The following is a 17,349-nucleotide window of genomic DNA, read 5'->3' as shown; positions in this document are numbered from 1 at the left end:
CATCGGCTCGTCCGTGGTGGCAGTAATCCGTGTCCTGGAGTGGTCCCCGGACCCCGATGTCCGAGTCGTCTCGCGGGAAGCCCCTCGGAAAGCAGCATGCCGATACGGAAACCATCCACCTGCGCGCTCCTGGCTCCTCTCCCGAATACGGTTGTCCAGGACCAAGGTGAGGTCTATGAGCTCCTCCAAGTCAGAGCTGTTGTCGCGGGTAGCCAGTTCGTCTTTTAGTAGCGTGTTCAAACCGCGGCGAAACAGTCCACATAATGCTCGGTCACCATATCCACTTTGGGCGGCCAAAATACGAAAAATAATGGAATTGTCCGCCACCGATTGTGTTCCTTGACGGAGCTCTAGCAACCGGCCTTCGGCCTCTCTTCCTCGAACGGGATGATGGAACACCCGACGTAACGCGGCAACGAAATCGGGGAAGGAAGACCGGAGGCTCGGCTTTGCCTCTCTCACTCCCAGTGCCCATGACACCGCCTGACCAGTCAACAAGCTCATGACGTAAGCTACCTTGGACTCGTCATTGACATAAGTGGACGGTTACTGATCAAAAACGAGTGAGCACTGATGGAGGAAGTGCCCACACTGACCATGCTCACCGCCATAGCGGGGAGGGTGTGGCAGTATCGGTTCCCGACAACCTGTCGGGGAACGGTCGGATATCTCCGTGGTAGCACGGGGGATTTCCGGAGTTGGCGTCCTCCGGTTTTCTAATCGCTCCAGTCGCGACCCGTAACCCTCGAACTGGTGGGCCAACATGGAGACCGCGTCGCGGAGCTCTGCGATTGCCTGACCCTGCTGACTCACCAGTTGTTCTTGGCTGGCCAGAGAGGACAAAATCTTGTTAATGTCTGCGGAATCCATGGTGGCCAGAGAATTCTGTCACGTTGTGAGCGAAGCGGGAAGGAACCCGCTTCATTCGCAACCAAAATTGATCTATAGGATTCCCGAAACAGCAGACAACAACAAGAACTCCGTATGAAAATAAGATTTATTAACAAAAACCGCACCGCAAAAACGAGACAACAGAAAACGCTGGCAAAAAACGAGTACCAGGAAAACACGCAAAAAACGAGTAACAAAAAACGCTCGCACTAAGGCAAGGGGGAAAAAACAAACTTGTCACTATTTAACACACACCGAAATGACTACACCAAATCTAACTCGCGTACTAAGTCGAAACACGAAAAGGCAAAGAACCGACACAATGGGCAAAGCAGTGGCACGGCAAGCAATTCGCCGGCGAGTGAGAGTCAGAAAGACAGCCCTAATAAAGCCAGTGCTTAATAACAAATAGGTAGCAGGTGTGCAGCCGGCCAGAAAGCACCGTCTGCCACCTGCTGTCGAAAACGCAACATGACAGAAGCAGGTGCAGAGGAAGCGGCGCGTGGCCGACATCTATATCGGCAACCTGGCTCTGGCCGACTTGGTCATCTCGGTCACGCTGCCCTTTGGGGTGGTGTGCGTAGCCATGGATCAACACTGGCCCTTTGGGGCGGCCCTGTGCAAGATCATCAGCTATGTGGAGACCCTCAGTACGTTCGCCAGCATCTTCCTCCTCACCAGCATTAGCTTCGACCGTTACCAGGCCATCGTGCATTCACTGCCCAGCAACCATTTGTGCACCGGCGGCCACATCGGCGCCTCCCTCTTTGCCGCCTGGACGCTGTCGGGCCTCCTGTCTGTTCCTGCCCTCGTGTTCCGCACCACCCAGCAAGACCTGAGTAGCAACAGAACTTTCTGCACCCTGGACTTCAGCCTGGTTGTGAGTAACAGGCATCAGGAGAGCCAGTGGTTCAGCGGGTTGAACTTGTCGATGTGCACCCTGGGGTTTTTACTCCCCTTACTGGCCATGATGGTGTGCTACGGGTTGATCGGCTGGACCGTGATGCGCCACTTCCACATCTGGCGCAAGGAGGACCAACGCAAGTGGCGACTCTTGAAGATCACCATCACGGTGGTTGTGGTCTTCGTCGCCTGCTGGATCCCTTACCATGTGGTGATAAGCACGGGCGCCATGTACGAACTGCACCTGATCCCGATCACCTGTGCTTTCGAGCGCTTCCTGTTGCTGGTCAGCCCGTACACCGTCTGCCTGGCCTACATCAACAGCTGTCTCAACCCCTTCCTCAATGCCTTCTTTGACCTGCATTTCAGGTCGCATTGCCTGGGCCTTCTTCACCTCAAGAAGTTCCGCCAGACACCGACGAAGGTGTAGCACGCCCGGAGGACTCAATAAACACGAGGTGCTTACTTCCACATTATTGACCTACTAACAATTGGAGAATTTTCAAAGGACCAAATGTGAAGTAGAGTTTGTAGAATGCAGGGACATGCGTTTTTTTTTCCCATTCTTGTTCTCTGGTCTTTGCTTGGTATAAGATTTCTTTTTTTAATCCAATAATGTCCGTGATGTCGTCATTAAAAGTGGCAAATTTGCAATTTGCATATTTCCTCTTCAAATGCATAGATGAGATGGGAAGTGTGTCAACAAGCAACCAGCCTCACCTCAAATTGCAAAGTTGGTAATAGAAAGCAGAAATAGCACACATCAACAGCACCATGTGTTGTAACTGAATGAAAAAGTTCATGAACCTGTTCATAATTTAGGCGAACATAAACAGAATGTAGTGTATTTTGGCCTTATGAACAGTTTTGCAAAGACGCTCATTCTGGCGCCGCTGAGCGGTTTTTTGAATGGCAGTTCATTTAAATTCAAGAGTACCATGATTTGTTAGACTTCCAGGAGGAAATCTGGCTTCATTTGAAATTAGTCATGACGGATATACCCCTTGAGATGAATCATCTCTTTTTCGAGGGGGTTCAACATACAAAATCAATGAACGTAACATGAAGACATCACAAGCAAAACATCACTGCCCACAGTTAGCCACGTACAGACAAAAATTACAAAATGCCAATCCAAACAAATTGTGTGCTTATGTAAAAATAAGTAAATAGATCATACATGCACAGGTTACAATAACCATAACAGAATAAATAATTGTAGGTAATTTATTCGATATGTAAGTGGTAAAATACTGTATATGTATGTACACGAACAAGCAAAAAAATCTCTCTCCCCACACACACACACACACACACACACACACACACACACACACACACACACACACACACACACACACGCCCATATATGTACTGCTCAAAAAATAATAAAGGGAACACTTAAACAGCACAATGTAACGCCAAGTGTTCCCTTGGAGAGAATACCTTCTATATTTTCATGTAAATCAATCAAGAAATACATACAGACATACATAACAGAATTATGTGTCATATAAGGACAACTCAAGACAAATCTAGCAAGCCGATGGTAGCCAAGATTAAGAGGATAAAGACTGAGTTTTTTTCACATACTATAACTGCGTACGCAATCTAAAATTGAAAATACTAATCGTGAAATTATTCTTTTCCATAACTGGAAACTAAAACAACTAATTGAGTGAAAAAGAACTCTCAATCTGCAGTTTAACTTCTGCACGACTGAATCAATACTTGACTTAAAAGAAAGTTGAGGCTCAAACCAAAGGCCCAAATATTTATATTCCTCCGTTTTCTGGTAAGAAACATATCCATTGTTGTCTGTGGTGACCTGGAGATGGAACTTGAATGGTGTTTTTTTTTTTTTTTTTTTTTTTTTTGAGCAGCTTGTTTTTATTTTACTTTGTGCAGTGTCCTTGAGTGTCTTGAAAGGCACCCGTAATTAAAATGGTTTGTGTACATATTAACTATTGAGGTGAACTTTGAAACTAGCATTATAGAGCTCAATTGATAATGTATAATTAGTTCACTTTTAAATTATTCAGTTTGTGGGGAAGCATATCAAGTGGATGTGGTTTCTTTTAACATAAATAGATGGTTAGTTTGCTCAATCACATTCGCAAACAAACATTTATTTAAAGTGTTTGTTAAAATACTCAAACATGTGAAATACAAAGGTTATCTTGAAGATAAGAAGTGCTTTATCAAGTTGTAAATGCCATGGAGGGGTTGCAATCGATGCACGGTGAATCGAAAACAAAATGAAGTGCCATGTCCGTTTAGCAGGGGAAGTTGGAGTCGTCCTTGTTGTCTCAATGTACACCATCCTTTTTAGGAACAGACATGTGAAACCACATACGTCTTTTCCTAAAGGAGATGCAGATGTCGTAAGGAGACTGGATAGTATTGAACATACGCTCCGCAGGCTCGATGAGTTCAAAGTTATGATAAATTACCTTCAATGTATTTGTACATGTGTCCGTAAATTCAGTTGTTGCTGATTTTGAACATTTAGTTGGATTTGAGCTAATCCTGGATTTTAACATGGAATATGTTCGTGGCCGCCACAACATTAGGCACATCTGTGTAATTAATTAACTCATTTGCCTAACAGTGACTATAAATAATGTGCATTTTTCAATCATCCTCTGCCTTTACGAACAAAACAGTCCCAAAGAAAAGCTGATGGAAGGATCAAATGTTGACAACGGCACCTTGAACAAACTTGCTCCTGACATGGCCCAGCACAAATCAAAGGTTGTGGTGCCCAAGTTACAGTATATCCAAACTCCTTCCTGTTTGCCAAGTGGGGAGATGGCCTGTCAGAGAAGGAGCAGAAAGAGGCGGAATCCCTGTATCAGATTTACGGCTACAACGTGTTCCTCAGTAACCGGTTACCACTTGACCGGAAGCTTCCAGACATGAGAGACAGCAGGTAATTTGCTCTGTCTTCATTTCTATGCAAACTTTTCTTCGGAAATTCAAAATCATATTATCTCAAGCGAAATCCACTACAAAAGCACAAAATGCACAACAGTTGACAACCTAATCTGATTAAATATAGGGCAATTACAGAAATGTCCCGAAATAACGATTTTATGAATTCATTGATGAAAGTTGAATCACATTTTTCACCAAATGAAACCAAACTACTTAAGTTACATACAACTTAACTCTACTGAAGTAATTTTATATATATATATATATATATATATATATATTTGTGCTGTCAGTTTAGGGCATTATTATCGGCATTAATCACGTTAAAATTGATTTCAATTTTAACGTGATTAAATTTTTTATCGCGAGATTAATGCGGGAACACATCACAGCGGATGTTACGTTGCTCTATAAATAAACCAGAAACAAAACAACAAGCGTGCTGCACAGGTCCACGCCCATGTCTGTTTTGCTAGCCACGGCAGCACGAGACACCGAAAACGGATACTTAGAGTTTATGAATGGAAGGTTTACTTTTAAAAAGTTGCCAGATGGTTCCACTGACAAGACCAAAGTTACCTGTATGTTTTGCAGTCGTCAAGTGAGCTACCATCACAGCATGTCGAGTCTGAAATACCACAGAGTGGTGTTAATGGCCAAGCACACAGCTGATGTGAGTACTCCGCCCCCTCGTCTAAGACAGACAGCTGTGGATAATTTCAAAGCGAAGAAAATGGATAACACGACAAAGAACAAATTTGCTGAAGCCATAGCTAAACGTATGGCTACTGCATGCAAGCCTGTCAACATTGTCCACAGGTAGACTCAAGCTGAAATCATTCGCATTGCATCGAACGACTCCACTACGGATTGCCAGCGAGAGCCTCCATGACAAGCTATGTACAGAAATTGTACGTCGCGGAGAAGGCTAAGGTACACCAGGGAGAAGACACTGTTTCGGGAGAGAAATAAGAGACTAGGTTGATGAGCCTCTGGTGAATAAAGAGCAGGTAGCCTGTTGAGTACGATGTATGCCACTGACACGATTGTTACTTGTTTGGAACTATTTTGTGTGGAAGGTTACCGTGTTCCGTGTCCATATAAATAAATGGGGTGGAGCTTCTCTGTGTTCGTCTGACAGTGACGGTGCGCTGAGGCACGTAGAGAGTTCAGCGGTGCAGTGGTAGCGACCACACTGAAAATAAAACGTCTCCAGTGGTGTGCCTCGAACCAAGTGTAGTCATCCGAAATTATATCTACACAAAACCATAGAGAGACTTCCGCGCAAGAAGGACCAACAGAATCAAAATAGCCTGACTGCTGTGTTCAAAGCAAACTTGAGAAAAACAAAGTATGCAACCATGGCTTAAATCCACTATAGGCTGAGTCCTAGTTTACCTTAGATGTGCACTTTATAATGTTTTCGACCAGCAACCTTCCGTTTATGTTAATGATGACGCGAAGGTTGCATATATCATGAGCCTATTGACTGGTCAGGCGGCGTCATGGGCAATTGCGGTGAGCGAAGCACAACCGAGCCTCCGGTCTTCCTTCCCCGGCTTCGTGGCCGCGTTTCGTCGGGTGTTCCACCATCCCGTGCGGGGAAGAGAGGCTGAAGGCCGGCTACCTGACCTAATTTTTTTTCACAAAAATCAACTAACTCAAAATGTGAATATTATCGAGGTACAGTGTTCTTCTTGCATATCATTCCAAATACGTCAAAAATTATTAGGCGGACTCACGTAATATAGGGCAGTATAAAAACCGGTGGCAGTGTAACTAAGACATGTCTGTCATTAAGTGGTGACTGGTGAGATTACAACTAAAAACTGCATTAGACCCCTGAATATTTGCAGTTCAGAACTGATGGATTTGCTTTCTTTCCTCAATATTTTTTCCCATTTGGGGAGTCTTCCCTCCCCACATTTCCTCATTTATCAGCAATTGGGGGGTGGGTTGTAAAAAAACAAAGAAACAAAAAAAACAAACAAACAAAAAACAAAAAACATGCACAAAAAATGTTAAATAAAATGTTTTTTTTGGGGGGGGGGTGATTATGCAAGAGACCACTCAATGTCATTGTGGGCTGCATATGACCCGTGGGCCACCAGCTGCCTAATCCTGGTCTGATACCTTCTACTTCTTTCCCATGAAGTGTTTTGGGGTTTGCTGCATGTTGAAGGATCCCCTAATAAGTTTGGTTGCATCATTATTTAAACTGGTTGAATTTCAGGGATTGTTACTGTACATCATCAGAAGAACCAAACTACTTCAAACTATGTTGTGATCATCCCCACTGTTAAATCTCAGGGGTGCAGATGTTCTTTTACCGTTTTTTATTATTTTATTGTTTGGGGGGGCTGGGGGTTCAGCAATAAAATCTACAGCATTCTGTTACAAAGCATATTCAACAGTGCAAACCTCTTTTTATGTAAAATGACAGAAAAACTGGACCCTCATATTTATGAGGGCTGGATGATTATGGAAAATAATCTAACTGCAATTTTTTTCCCCCACAAAACCGCAATTGCGATTTTTTTTTTTTTTTATAAAGTCCTTTTCTCATTTATTTCTCAACCATAAATATTTATTACGACAAACAATATGAGATGCATAATACACTCCAGGATACGAAGGGAAAGGCAAATAAAGCATTAATTAATATAAAAATGTTCTACAATTACATATATGAGCTTACTAAATACTTTGAGGTTCAGTCTGGCAAGTGTTCATCATGGCAACATAATTTTGCTGCACAAGTCTGGTGCAAACAAATAAATCAGCGACAGTAAATCAGGGAAGACAAAAAAAGTCGACCGTGATCGACCGGAAGATCGTGGACTGGTCCCAAGTCGATAGCGAGGGGTGTAGACTTAAATGGAAAAAAAAAAAAAAACGTGTGTCTGTGTGCGTGTTTTTAAAATGACATATTTTTCTGTTCGTGCACACTGCACGCTAAGCATTTTACCAATCTCACTTTCACAAAAAGTAAAATTAAATAAAATAAAAAAGCAGCGACACGCTGCGTGACTGGTTAGCATGTTGGCCTCACAGTGCAGATGTGCACGGTTCGATTCCGGCTCCGGACTTCCTGTGCAGGGTTTCAATGTCCTCCCCTTACTTGCGTGGGTTTTCTCTGGGTACTCCAGCTTCATCCCACATTCCAAAAACATAAACACTCTAAATTCTCCCTAGGTGTGAGTGTGAGTGCGAATGGTTGTTTGTCTATGTGTGCCCTGGCTGGCCACCAGTTCATTTTAAAAAGATCCACGTGAGCTACAATAGTGCCTCCAATGACTCCGTATAATTCACAAACGATTGTATCTTTTTTATTTTTCTGTTTCGTTCAAGTTAGGGGCTGTTACTGCTGATGCCCATCATGGCATGCATGTGTGACTGCGCACATATGCGCACGTGTGCATGGGTGTATATGCGTGCACGTGTGGTAACAGGTCGCTTGCAGGAGGTTGAAAAAGGTTGGGCACCCCGGCTGTAAACCAATAAGTCACGAACTAAACTGCGGATTACTTTGCGTTTTAATTTGTCATGGCTTAAGTCGCCGCACATTATCATCGCCGTGTGTGTACTCAAGCATCAGAAATATGAAAAGCCAAGTGCTTTTCTTGGACATTGCACGGCACACATAAAATATGATAACATGAAAAAAAATACATGAGCGGCACACATCCAACAGCCACCAGACAGTCCTGATACGATGGCAGCCAAAACATGGAAGAATACACAAGTAGAGGGCTCTGGCTTTTTTTTCTTCACACACGGGCAATTCTTGTAAAAGATCAGGCATGTTATCGATCAGGGGTGGCCAACCCGCGGCTCGCGAGCCGCATGTGGCTCTTTGGCCGGTTCAGTGCGGCTCCCGGGCTTTCACACGACAAGCGTCGAAAACACCTCAGCAGTGGCGCTGCCATTCAAACAAATGCACTAAATACACAGAACGTACTATGTCAGCCTATCATTAATCCCGTCACTTGTTTGACATAGAGCATACATGGCAATGGCGAGTGATGAAAAAAGCGGAAGGGGCGTGGCCTGGCCGGGGGCGTGGCCTGGCCGGGGCGTGGTTACTTACAAAAGTGGCACTAAACATGCTGAAGATGAAGTGTATTCAATTTACACACTATTTGAAACTTTAACAGAAAAAAAATCCCAAAGTTGTTCACTATTCTTTCAAGTGAAAATTTGTGCAATTTTGCTTATGCATTCCTAGTGAGCACCAATATGTAACTCAAAATTTGCTGCTCAAAATCAAAACTAAAAAAGTAAACACATCCCCTGCCATATTTAAGATTTGTTCATGACTTGTATTCATAAAGTGTTGTGTAAATGTGATAAAAAGCTGTTGATTCTTACCTCATACAGTGATAGTGAATATTTATTATGCATACAATTTATTATGCATAACCGTGCTTTATTATCCAAGACAAAACGTGAATTATCAATATGAATATAAAACGCAAATAAAAACAAATAAATGTTATCATGCTGTTGCTACAAATGCATACCAAATAAAATTGAAAAGATCATCCTCGTATATTTGAATAAAAAAGTATATACATCGGAGTGTACCTGTCTATCGGCGAGGGGCGTCAGTGGAGCAGATTTCGTTGCTTGGTTCAGCCAAAGTAAGTACCCCAGCGCGTAACGTCTTTAGTTGTATCCGCTGACGAAGTTTGTTTGAAAAATGCCGATCCCAAAGAATAAATTGTCCAAGAGCTTCTGTAACTTCGTCGAACTTGGAGCCAATTTTAACCTTTACAGTGACTTTTCTGTCAAGCCAGTCCAATCGGAATTTATTCTTGACATTTGAGTCAATTTCTAGGATTTAAGACTCCTGATCTTTCGTCAAAAATTTCATAATTCCGCTCAAAACGATCCGAGAACAATGAATTTGCGAGACGAAGAGGCCGCCATGAATCAGGTAAAACAATATGTTACATGCAATTTGATTGGTCCAATCGCTTGTAGTTAACCAATCGCTGGGCCGTATATAATCGAGCTAAGACTCCCGCAACAAATAATGCCTTCAATGATCTGATTAGTTGAAGCTTTCATACACGTCCAATCGCAGGGCTGTTTACAAACGGAAAACAGAGAGACTGTTCGGGAGAGCTCGTGAAAACTCGACGATAAGGTATCTGACCGCCCCTAAATTTTTCTCAACGGATTTAGACGATTCACAAAAATGATCAATTTAAGAAATAAAACGGCGGATTTCCGTGGATCCGCGGAAAATTGCCATGTATGCATAGAGCCCAACCAGTCAGATGACTGAATCACCGCTCATGCTCAAACAACGGCGCTTAGTGCTAAGCTAGTCAGCGAGTTACCTCTGATTTTAAGGCAGGGGTGCCCAATACTCGATCACAATAGACCGGGAACCAGTGGACTGGTCCCAAGTCGACCGCAAGGGGTGTGAGGAGGAAATGGGTTGGGGAAAAAAAGATTTGTGTGTTTGTGTCTTTAGATTTCGTTCATGTTCAGGCCGTTCCTGCTGTTGCTCATCGTGGCGTGCATGCATATGTGCGTGAGTGCATGATTGGGCAACCACGTGCGTGCGTGCGTGCGTGCGTGTGTGTGTGTATGCTTGCACATGCGCGATCGGGTCGATCGTGGGAAGTTGGTCGCTTCAAAAGTCGATCTTTGGGCAAAAAAGTGTGTGTGTGTGTGTGTGCGCGCGCGCGCTGCAAGATGTGGCTCTTTGCAGTCACACTGTAAAAAAATTGGCTCTTAGTCTATGACTGGTTGGCCATTCCTGTTATAGATACTCACTTCAGTGTCTCGTGAGATGTAAACCTGCTGAAAGCTAGTGCTTCTGCCTACTGGGAATGCCCTCTGCAAGCTCCTACTTCTCCAAGACAGTTATAAAAGTAAGAGTGGCCGGGAGCAGGCGCCAATTAAGTGCGTGCAAAGGGGATGGAAAAATCATTTGTATGCAGAAAAATATAAAAAAATAAAGATAAAGAAAATATAATAAATTAATTGCAAATATTGATAATTGTGTGGGACAAATAAAGGATATCTTATCTTATCTTAATTTAGCTTTTGGGATCGATCCTCTAAATGTCGTTTCGTTTCGTTTGTTTATTGAACATAAAACATTTACAGTAATAATTTGACAGAAAGTAAGGTAAGTAAAATAGTAAAAAGGAAAGAGAATCAGTCATCATTCAACACATTATTATGTTCAAGGGAGTAGGAAGAAGTAAAAAAATTATCTAGTCCTACCCCATGTTATGTGTTTATATATAAATAGATCATTTTTATATCAATCAAAAAAGAAAGAAAGAAAAAAGAAGTCTCCATTAAGGCTCATGCTTTACCCTTAACGGTGATATTTTTACAATTTTTGGTTTGTATCGGGATTTTATACATACACACCCTGGCACTCGTGTCAATTTTCTCTTGTATTCATAATGGATATTGCAGTACCTTTCTCTATTTATCAACTTAATTCTGATTTATTATTATCTTTAATTAATGTTTAGAATTTATCACCTTAACTCTGATTGATGTAGGTTGTTTGAACTATTTTTTGAATTTGTTTTTGAACTCAGCAAGCAATTTACTCATTTTCAGGTCCGTTTCGAAATTATTCCACAGATTAACACCTTTGACAGATACACTTCTTTGCTTGATGTTTGTTCTTATTTTGAGTTTTTTGAATAAGTTGGTACTTTTAATTCATAGCAGCTTTCTCGATATATCGATTAATAATAAGTATAATGTGTACAAAGATCTCATATTTAGCACATCCTTGGTTTTGTGTCACTATGCAGTGAAATATCGATAATATGGTATCGATCCGCCCGTGCCGAGTGTGTACTTCCGTTTTGTACTGTCATGGCTGCACCCTGTTCGCGTTAGGTCAAGCTAGCTGAACACATTTGCCTTCCACAACGCTGCTCTTTCGAGTGCAGGAATGACGTTGAAAGATGCTAGGAAGTGGAACCGATCTGTATCTACGGTTTACGTCCTGGGTGTGTGGACAATGATCGGCTCCGTTGCATATTTGTATTACACGGGTCGTTTCAAAAATAGCACAGGTAAGTGGATGTGATGAGGGTTCAACTTTTACTGCGAATCGAATGATCAACAAAGCTTCACGTGTTTTTATTTGTATGTGCAAATTAAAATTGATATGCTAAGATTTAAATGGAGCGCCCTCAGCGTTTGCTGGCGTAATTTTCCGGTTTTGCTAAAAATCTGAGGGTCTGTGACGCTGTAATCATGGATTGTTGGACTATGGAGATAAATTGCCTTTTTTTGTGAAGGTGTTCTGTGAGACTATTTTGCATTTGCTAATTCCCTCAACTTGTGTCCCATCAGACTCGGCTCAAAATGAAGAGGCAACAACCGGAGTACCGAAGAATCCAAATGAATTTATATACCAGACTCCTCACAACAAAACTATCGTCGTCTACAAAAAAGACTTTGTTCCATACACCACAAGGATCTACAATTTCGTTCAGTCATTCACCGGTGGTCCTGGGACTGCAGACAAATGAAATTAAAAATGGACAATGTGGATTAGTATGGAGGGCACACTATGATGCCGTACAAATCAATACATATGTGTGAGGGTGAACTCCAGTCAACTAAGTACAACTCCAAGAAAGCTACCATCTGCTTTTGGGTTGTCATGTCATGTGCTAAAAAAGGCAATATTATTTTCTATACCTTGGTTCACAGTTGTGAAATAAATTGTGTTCAAATATACATTACATACTGTACAGTCCTTGGCATCAATAAAAAAGGCAGGGTTTTCTGTTGTACATGGACAAATGTCATTGGTTTGTTGCTGTTGAGGGAAAATAGTTAAATTTAAATTCATACTGAAAATTAATTTTCTACTGATTAAAAATTCATCGATTAGATGGTCAGTATTTGGTGGACAATATTCAAAGTCATAATTTTCTCCCACACAGATATCAGTCATGATCCCAACTTATCATTTTATGTGGTCTGTGAACATTTGGCATATGCTGTATTTTCCTTGAATTCTGTTCAAAACTATCCATCCATCCATTGTGTGAAGAGATTTATCCTCAGGAGGGTGACGGGTGTGCGAGTACCCTTGAAGCCACGGGCAGAACATGTAAACTCCACACAGGAAGTCCGGTGGCCAGAATTGAACCCATGACCTCTGCACTGTGAGGTGGACCCGCCTAAATATTGTAAGCTTGTGCCATGCCGTGTGCTGTCCTGTGTTCTTCCATGCCATGGGTGCTTTGCAAGCCATGTGTGTAAATGCATTACTCAACTTTTGACGAGCGGATGCCATGGCTGTTTCATATTAAATGTGAATAAATCTTTCTGTTGACACAAAAGATGAGCATTCTTTCCTAAATGCATTTGTTACATTTCCTGTGTTTTCACTGTTATAAGTGGTCCTATGAAAAGCAGTTTGAGCATTTGATATCCAGGGCACACAAGTAGAATGACTTAAGTGTCACGTTGGCCTGCTACTTCTCAACTCAACTGTATTTATATAGCACTTTCAAACAGCCATCGCTGCATACAAAGTGCTGTACATGGAGCAACTAACATATACAACAGTAAAGCAACAACTTCACAATTAAACCTTAATAATAAGCCAATATACTGCACTAGTAACACGTTCAGGCCCAACTAGTAGGCATGTGTCACGGATTCGTTGCCTCCTTAACAAAGAATAAATGCTGAAACGGCTTCAGCGGGCCACCTGAGGGGAACCATAACTGCTGTCATGTACTGTAATGTAACGTAAGTGAAAATGAAACTCCGGAAAAGAACCCGTAGAGGGGGACAAAGTCCCTTCCACTTCGTGCCCGTATGTGTATGTACTAGATGTGCCAGTGTGCTGAGAAACATACCGGGAATCAAAACAATGAAAGCGATCATCCAAAGAGTTACCAGGGCGTCTGTGACAGGTGAACGGTTTCCTTGATTTGAAAGACTGTGCTGTGCTGTGGGTGGATGGGGTACCGATCATTTCAATAGGGTCTTGAATGCACGTTAAGCTAACAGTAGCCTAGTTAGCATTAGAGCGACTTCATACTTGTGTACTTCAAGCAAATATGTCTACATATTAAAGTTAGGGGTACACGTAACCCTCGGAGTTGGTCACTCAATGCTAATATCACTGCAGAACAAATGTATCATCTGGAAGCTGAAAGTTGACCTGAATGGCTGCTACCCCTTCATGCTTTCGCGTTCACACTCAGAAGTGCACTTGATCCACTCATCAACTTGTTCTCCTTTTTCCTGCAGTGGGAGACGATACGATCAGTTCAATAGGACGGGGTTTGTGTGTGCTGCTCGGTATATCTGTGGAGGACACCCACACAGATGCCGAGTACATGTAAGTGTTTGAGGTATCCCGAGTGAAAACTTCTCACAGCGACATATTGCTTTGAAAATAGTTGGATAAAGAACAGTCCTTTCGCATCAAGTGAGCAGTCTCAATGTTTTGTCACTGCAATTAAACGTTGTGACGCTGAGGAAAAAAATCGGTGATATCACACAGTATCAGCTAGCATCACGAAATGAAAATGTTGTCTACATCCGATCCTTTCTCAGCCTAACCTTACCTCATAGTTGTGGCCAAGACATTTACCATCATATATAAAAGACATCCCCATTTTGACACTTTTTTTATGTAAGAAATATGATCAGTGTTGGATGAATAAAAGAAAATATGAAACATTTACGGAAAGTGCGAAAAATGAATTAAAACAATAAAAATCCTTCATTAGGGAAAACCAAGAAAACGTTGCTAAGTGTGCACATGGTAGACTGAAGTCATTACATTCAAGCTCACATTTGACTAACTACTCCCATTTATTGAATGCATCAAAGGTATTTAACTGCTGAAATCAAGAGGTAAATTTATTTTCCATGGATGACTCTAGTTGTGTCCTTTCAAGCTTGGTAGATATATCGGGGGGTCTGTTGTGGCCCCCATTTCACAGATTTGTCTACATTTATGTTTTGCTTGCAGCATACGCAAGATCCTGAACCTGCGGCTGTTTGAAGATGAGAATGGTCGGGCTTGGAGCAAAAGTGTCATGGACCGAGACTATGAGGTTCTGTGTGTGAGCCAGTTTACACTACAGTGCATACTGAAGGGCAACAAGCCGGACTTCCACTTGGCGATGCCCACAGAATTGGCCCAACCTTTCTATGCCAGCATCCTGGAGAACATGAGGAGTGCCTACAAGCCTGAACTGGTTAAAGGTGGGTCAACTAATGACACCTTCACTTGGTATGTTCTAATAAAGTTTGACATAACATAATATTTGGAAAAAGATTGCCTAAGTGTGAACCACTGGGTGTTTCCAAATGCGCTGGTTAAAGGTGGGTCAACTAATGACACCTTCATACGGTATGTTCTGATATAATTTGGCATTACACACTAATTGGTAAAAGATCATATCTGCCCGAAAAGTGTTACCCTCTGAGCATTTACACATGCACTCAGTGGAGTTATTACGGTAGGCTCACAGTCTAATTAAATTACAGACATGAGCTTTTTCATTGACTGAAATACTGTAATAATTTTACTTTGTTTTTTTTTTAATTTCCTTCATTTAGTTCATTCATTTCTAAAAGAAGAAACAACAATATAATATGAAATACAAATGTTCTCCAATCTAGTATGAAATGGAGCAGGAAGAAGCCGAAGTCTTCTTTAATGTGCCCCCTTTTTCCTCAGAAATAGCAAAACATTGTCAACATGATGCGGTAAAGGGAGTAGTTTTACATCACATCAAACTAATTGTCCCACTCAACTTCACTGGCGGAAACCTGGATTTTTCTTTTTTTGACAGCTCTTATGGGCCACAAAAAAATCTATTATTTTCTTCAGTTTTGATCCCTGCATTTTTTTCCATCATATACCGGTAGTTGGAGTCGTGCACTGGGGTCCGTCATGATTACTTAGATTTCAATCATATCTGTCGAATAAAATTTAAAGGAGTTCCATTTCTATGGCTGTGACGAAAACGAGTTTGTAAGTCAGAAGCGCCATTCTCTATTGCTACCCGACGGTCTACCGCCCACCACCCCACATGTCCTACTTCAGCCACTGTTGCTTTAAAGTGTGTTCAACTTTCTTTGTCCCTACTAGGGAGAGCAATTAACATTTATCCATGCATCACAGTGCACTACTGCACCACTGTGCTATTTATCAAAATATGAACTGAGAGAGTCGAGTTAGCCTAAAACAGGCTGTGGAAAAACACATAACTTCGATCAGTAAGTTAAAACAGTTTTGGAGGCCGCTAAGTGTGGAAGCGCGTTAATGGTGACACTGATCTGGTGGTCAGACCACCAGGGAGCAAATAGAGAAAACACCTCGGTATAAATGAGGACTTCTCATGAGCCCCAGAGAGGAAATATGCATTCTTCAAGCATGGGCCAAATACTTAGTGTGCAGATAGGGTCATTAATCTCTCTGACCCAGTGGTAACATTTAGGCTGTTGTCACACTTTATAGCTGTCTGCATCCTTGCTTGTCTTTCAAACCATTCTTTTTTGTGTGTGTGTGTGTAAATGCAGTATTTTGCTTAAAATGTCTCAAATGAGGGCGGCCCCGTGGTCGACTGGTTAGCACGTCGGCCTCACGGTGCAGAGATGTCGAGTTCGATTCTGGCTCCGGCCTTCCTGTGTGGAGTTTGCATGTTCTCCCGGTACCTGCGTGGGTTTTCTCTGTACACTCCAGTGTCTTCCCACATTCCAAAAACATGCATGGCAGGTTTATGGAACACTCTAAATTGTCCCTAGGTGTGAGTTTGAGCGCAGATGGTTGTTTGTCTATGTGTGCCCTGCGATTGGCTGGCAAACCAGTTCAGGGTGTCCCCCGCCCACTGCCCAAAGACAGCTCGGACAGGCTCCAGCACGCCCCACGACCCTTGTGAGGAAAAGCAGATCAAAAAATGGATGGATGAATAGATAGATGGATGGACGTCTGAAATGACACTTCATAATTGAAAGATAAGTCAATATTTGCAAAGCACACAGTAGTTTGTCGCACTTGAATTCAGCTGCAGATTGTTAGAGCTGCTGCTGTTCAGGTTGCCAGTCACAGTAATGAAGGCTCTTTTGAGTGATGCTTAGTTTTTTTTTTTGTCCCTTTTAACTTATACCGTTTACTGTCTTAGATTGTATGATGTGGCCCATATATGGAGAGGTGGCGTGTCGAATTGTGTCCCACACTGCTGCTCTACCATCCGATTGCAGTGGGCATAAAAGGGATGGGGAATTTTGTTTTAAAAAAATGACTAAATTAAAATTTAAACATGTCAAAATAAGTAAGATTTAAAATGGGCTGTTATGACCTTTTCTCATGCAAATTCCTACAAACGGCATTTTATTTATTTATTTTTACTAGAGCTGTCAGTTTAGCACGTTTTTATTGGCATAAATTTAAATGAATTTTAACGGGATTAAATCTCGCGAGATTAACGCCACAGCGGATGTTACGTTGCTCTATAAATAAACCAGAAACAAAACAACAAGCGCGCTACATAGGTCCACACACATTTGTTTTGCCAGCCATGGCAGCGCAAGACACCGAAAACGGGTACTTAAAGAGTTTATGAATGGAAAGTTTACTTT

At 42.1% G+C, this 17,349-nt stretch overlaps 2 protein-coding genes and 1 long non-coding RNA gene across 6 annotated transcripts in view; all 3 read left to right on the top strand.

The window, feature by feature from the left end:
* The first annotated feature begins 1,213 nt into the window (after nt 1–1,213).
* LOC109521675 (apelin receptor B-like) lies at nt 1,214–3,089 on the top strand. Its single transcript, XM_019879663.1, has 2 exons — nt 1,214–1,258; nt 1,370–3,089. The coding sequence occupies exons 1-2, from the start codon at nt 1,214–1,216 to the stop codon at nt 2,222–2,224; spliced, it is 900 nt and encodes a 299-aa protein (XP_019735222.1). The 3' UTR covers nt 2,225–3,089.
* An 8,432-nt stretch (nt 3,090–11,521) lies between these two features.
* LOC109521745 (uncharacterized) lies at nt 11,522–12,473 on the top strand. Its single transcript, XR_002169424.1, has 2 exons — nt 11,522–11,795; nt 12,079–12,473. It is a non-coding gene; the product is annotated as an uncharacterized LOC109521745 (long non-coding RNA).
* Nucleotides 12,474–13,474: 1,001 nt separating this feature from the next.
* The window catches only part of LOC109521743 (D-tyrosyl-tRNA(Tyr) deacylase 1-like), a 65,795-nt gene continuing 61,920 nt past the window's right edge, over nt 13,475–17,349 (top strand). Inside the window, exons 1-3 of one of the 4 annotated variants that reach the window (XM_019879785.1) lie at nt 13,475–13,661; nt 14,002–14,092; nt 14,732–14,967. In XM_019879785.1, coding sequence (XP_019735344.1) covers nt 13,505–13,661; nt 14,002–14,092; nt 14,732–14,967 — 484 coding nt within the window. In that variant the 5' untranslated portion in view covers nt 13,475–13,504. The remainder of the gene's footprint in view (nt 13,662–14,001; nt 14,093–14,731; nt 14,968–17,349) is intronic. The other 3 variants (XM_019879786.1, XM_019879790.1, XM_019879789.1) reach the window with 3 other exon arrangements.

The sequence above is a fragment of the Hippocampus comes genome, unplaced genomic scaffold (genome assembly GCF_001891065.2).
Source record: "Hippocampus comes isolate QL1 unplaced genomic scaffold, H_comes_QL1_v1.1 scaffold158, whole genome shotgun sequence".
Classification (NCBI taxonomy): domain Eukaryota; kingdom Metazoa; phylum Chordata; class Actinopteri; order Syngnathiformes; family Syngnathidae; genus Hippocampus; species Hippocampus comes.
Note: the sequence above shows the minus strand (reverse complement) of the source record. Positions and strands in the feature narration are given on the sequence as shown.

What these genes read in the sequence shown, in the direction of transcription:
- LOC109521675 (XM_019879663.1), top strand. Translation starts at nt 1,214, where the DNA reads ATGGGCAAAGCAGTGGCACGGCAAGCAATTCGCCGGCGAGTGAGA. An exon ending in CAATTCGCCGGCGAGTGAGA is followed by an intron (nt 1,259 to 1,369) that starts GTCAGAAAGACA and finishes GCAACATGACAG; the next exon opens with AAGCAGGTGCAGAGGAAGCG.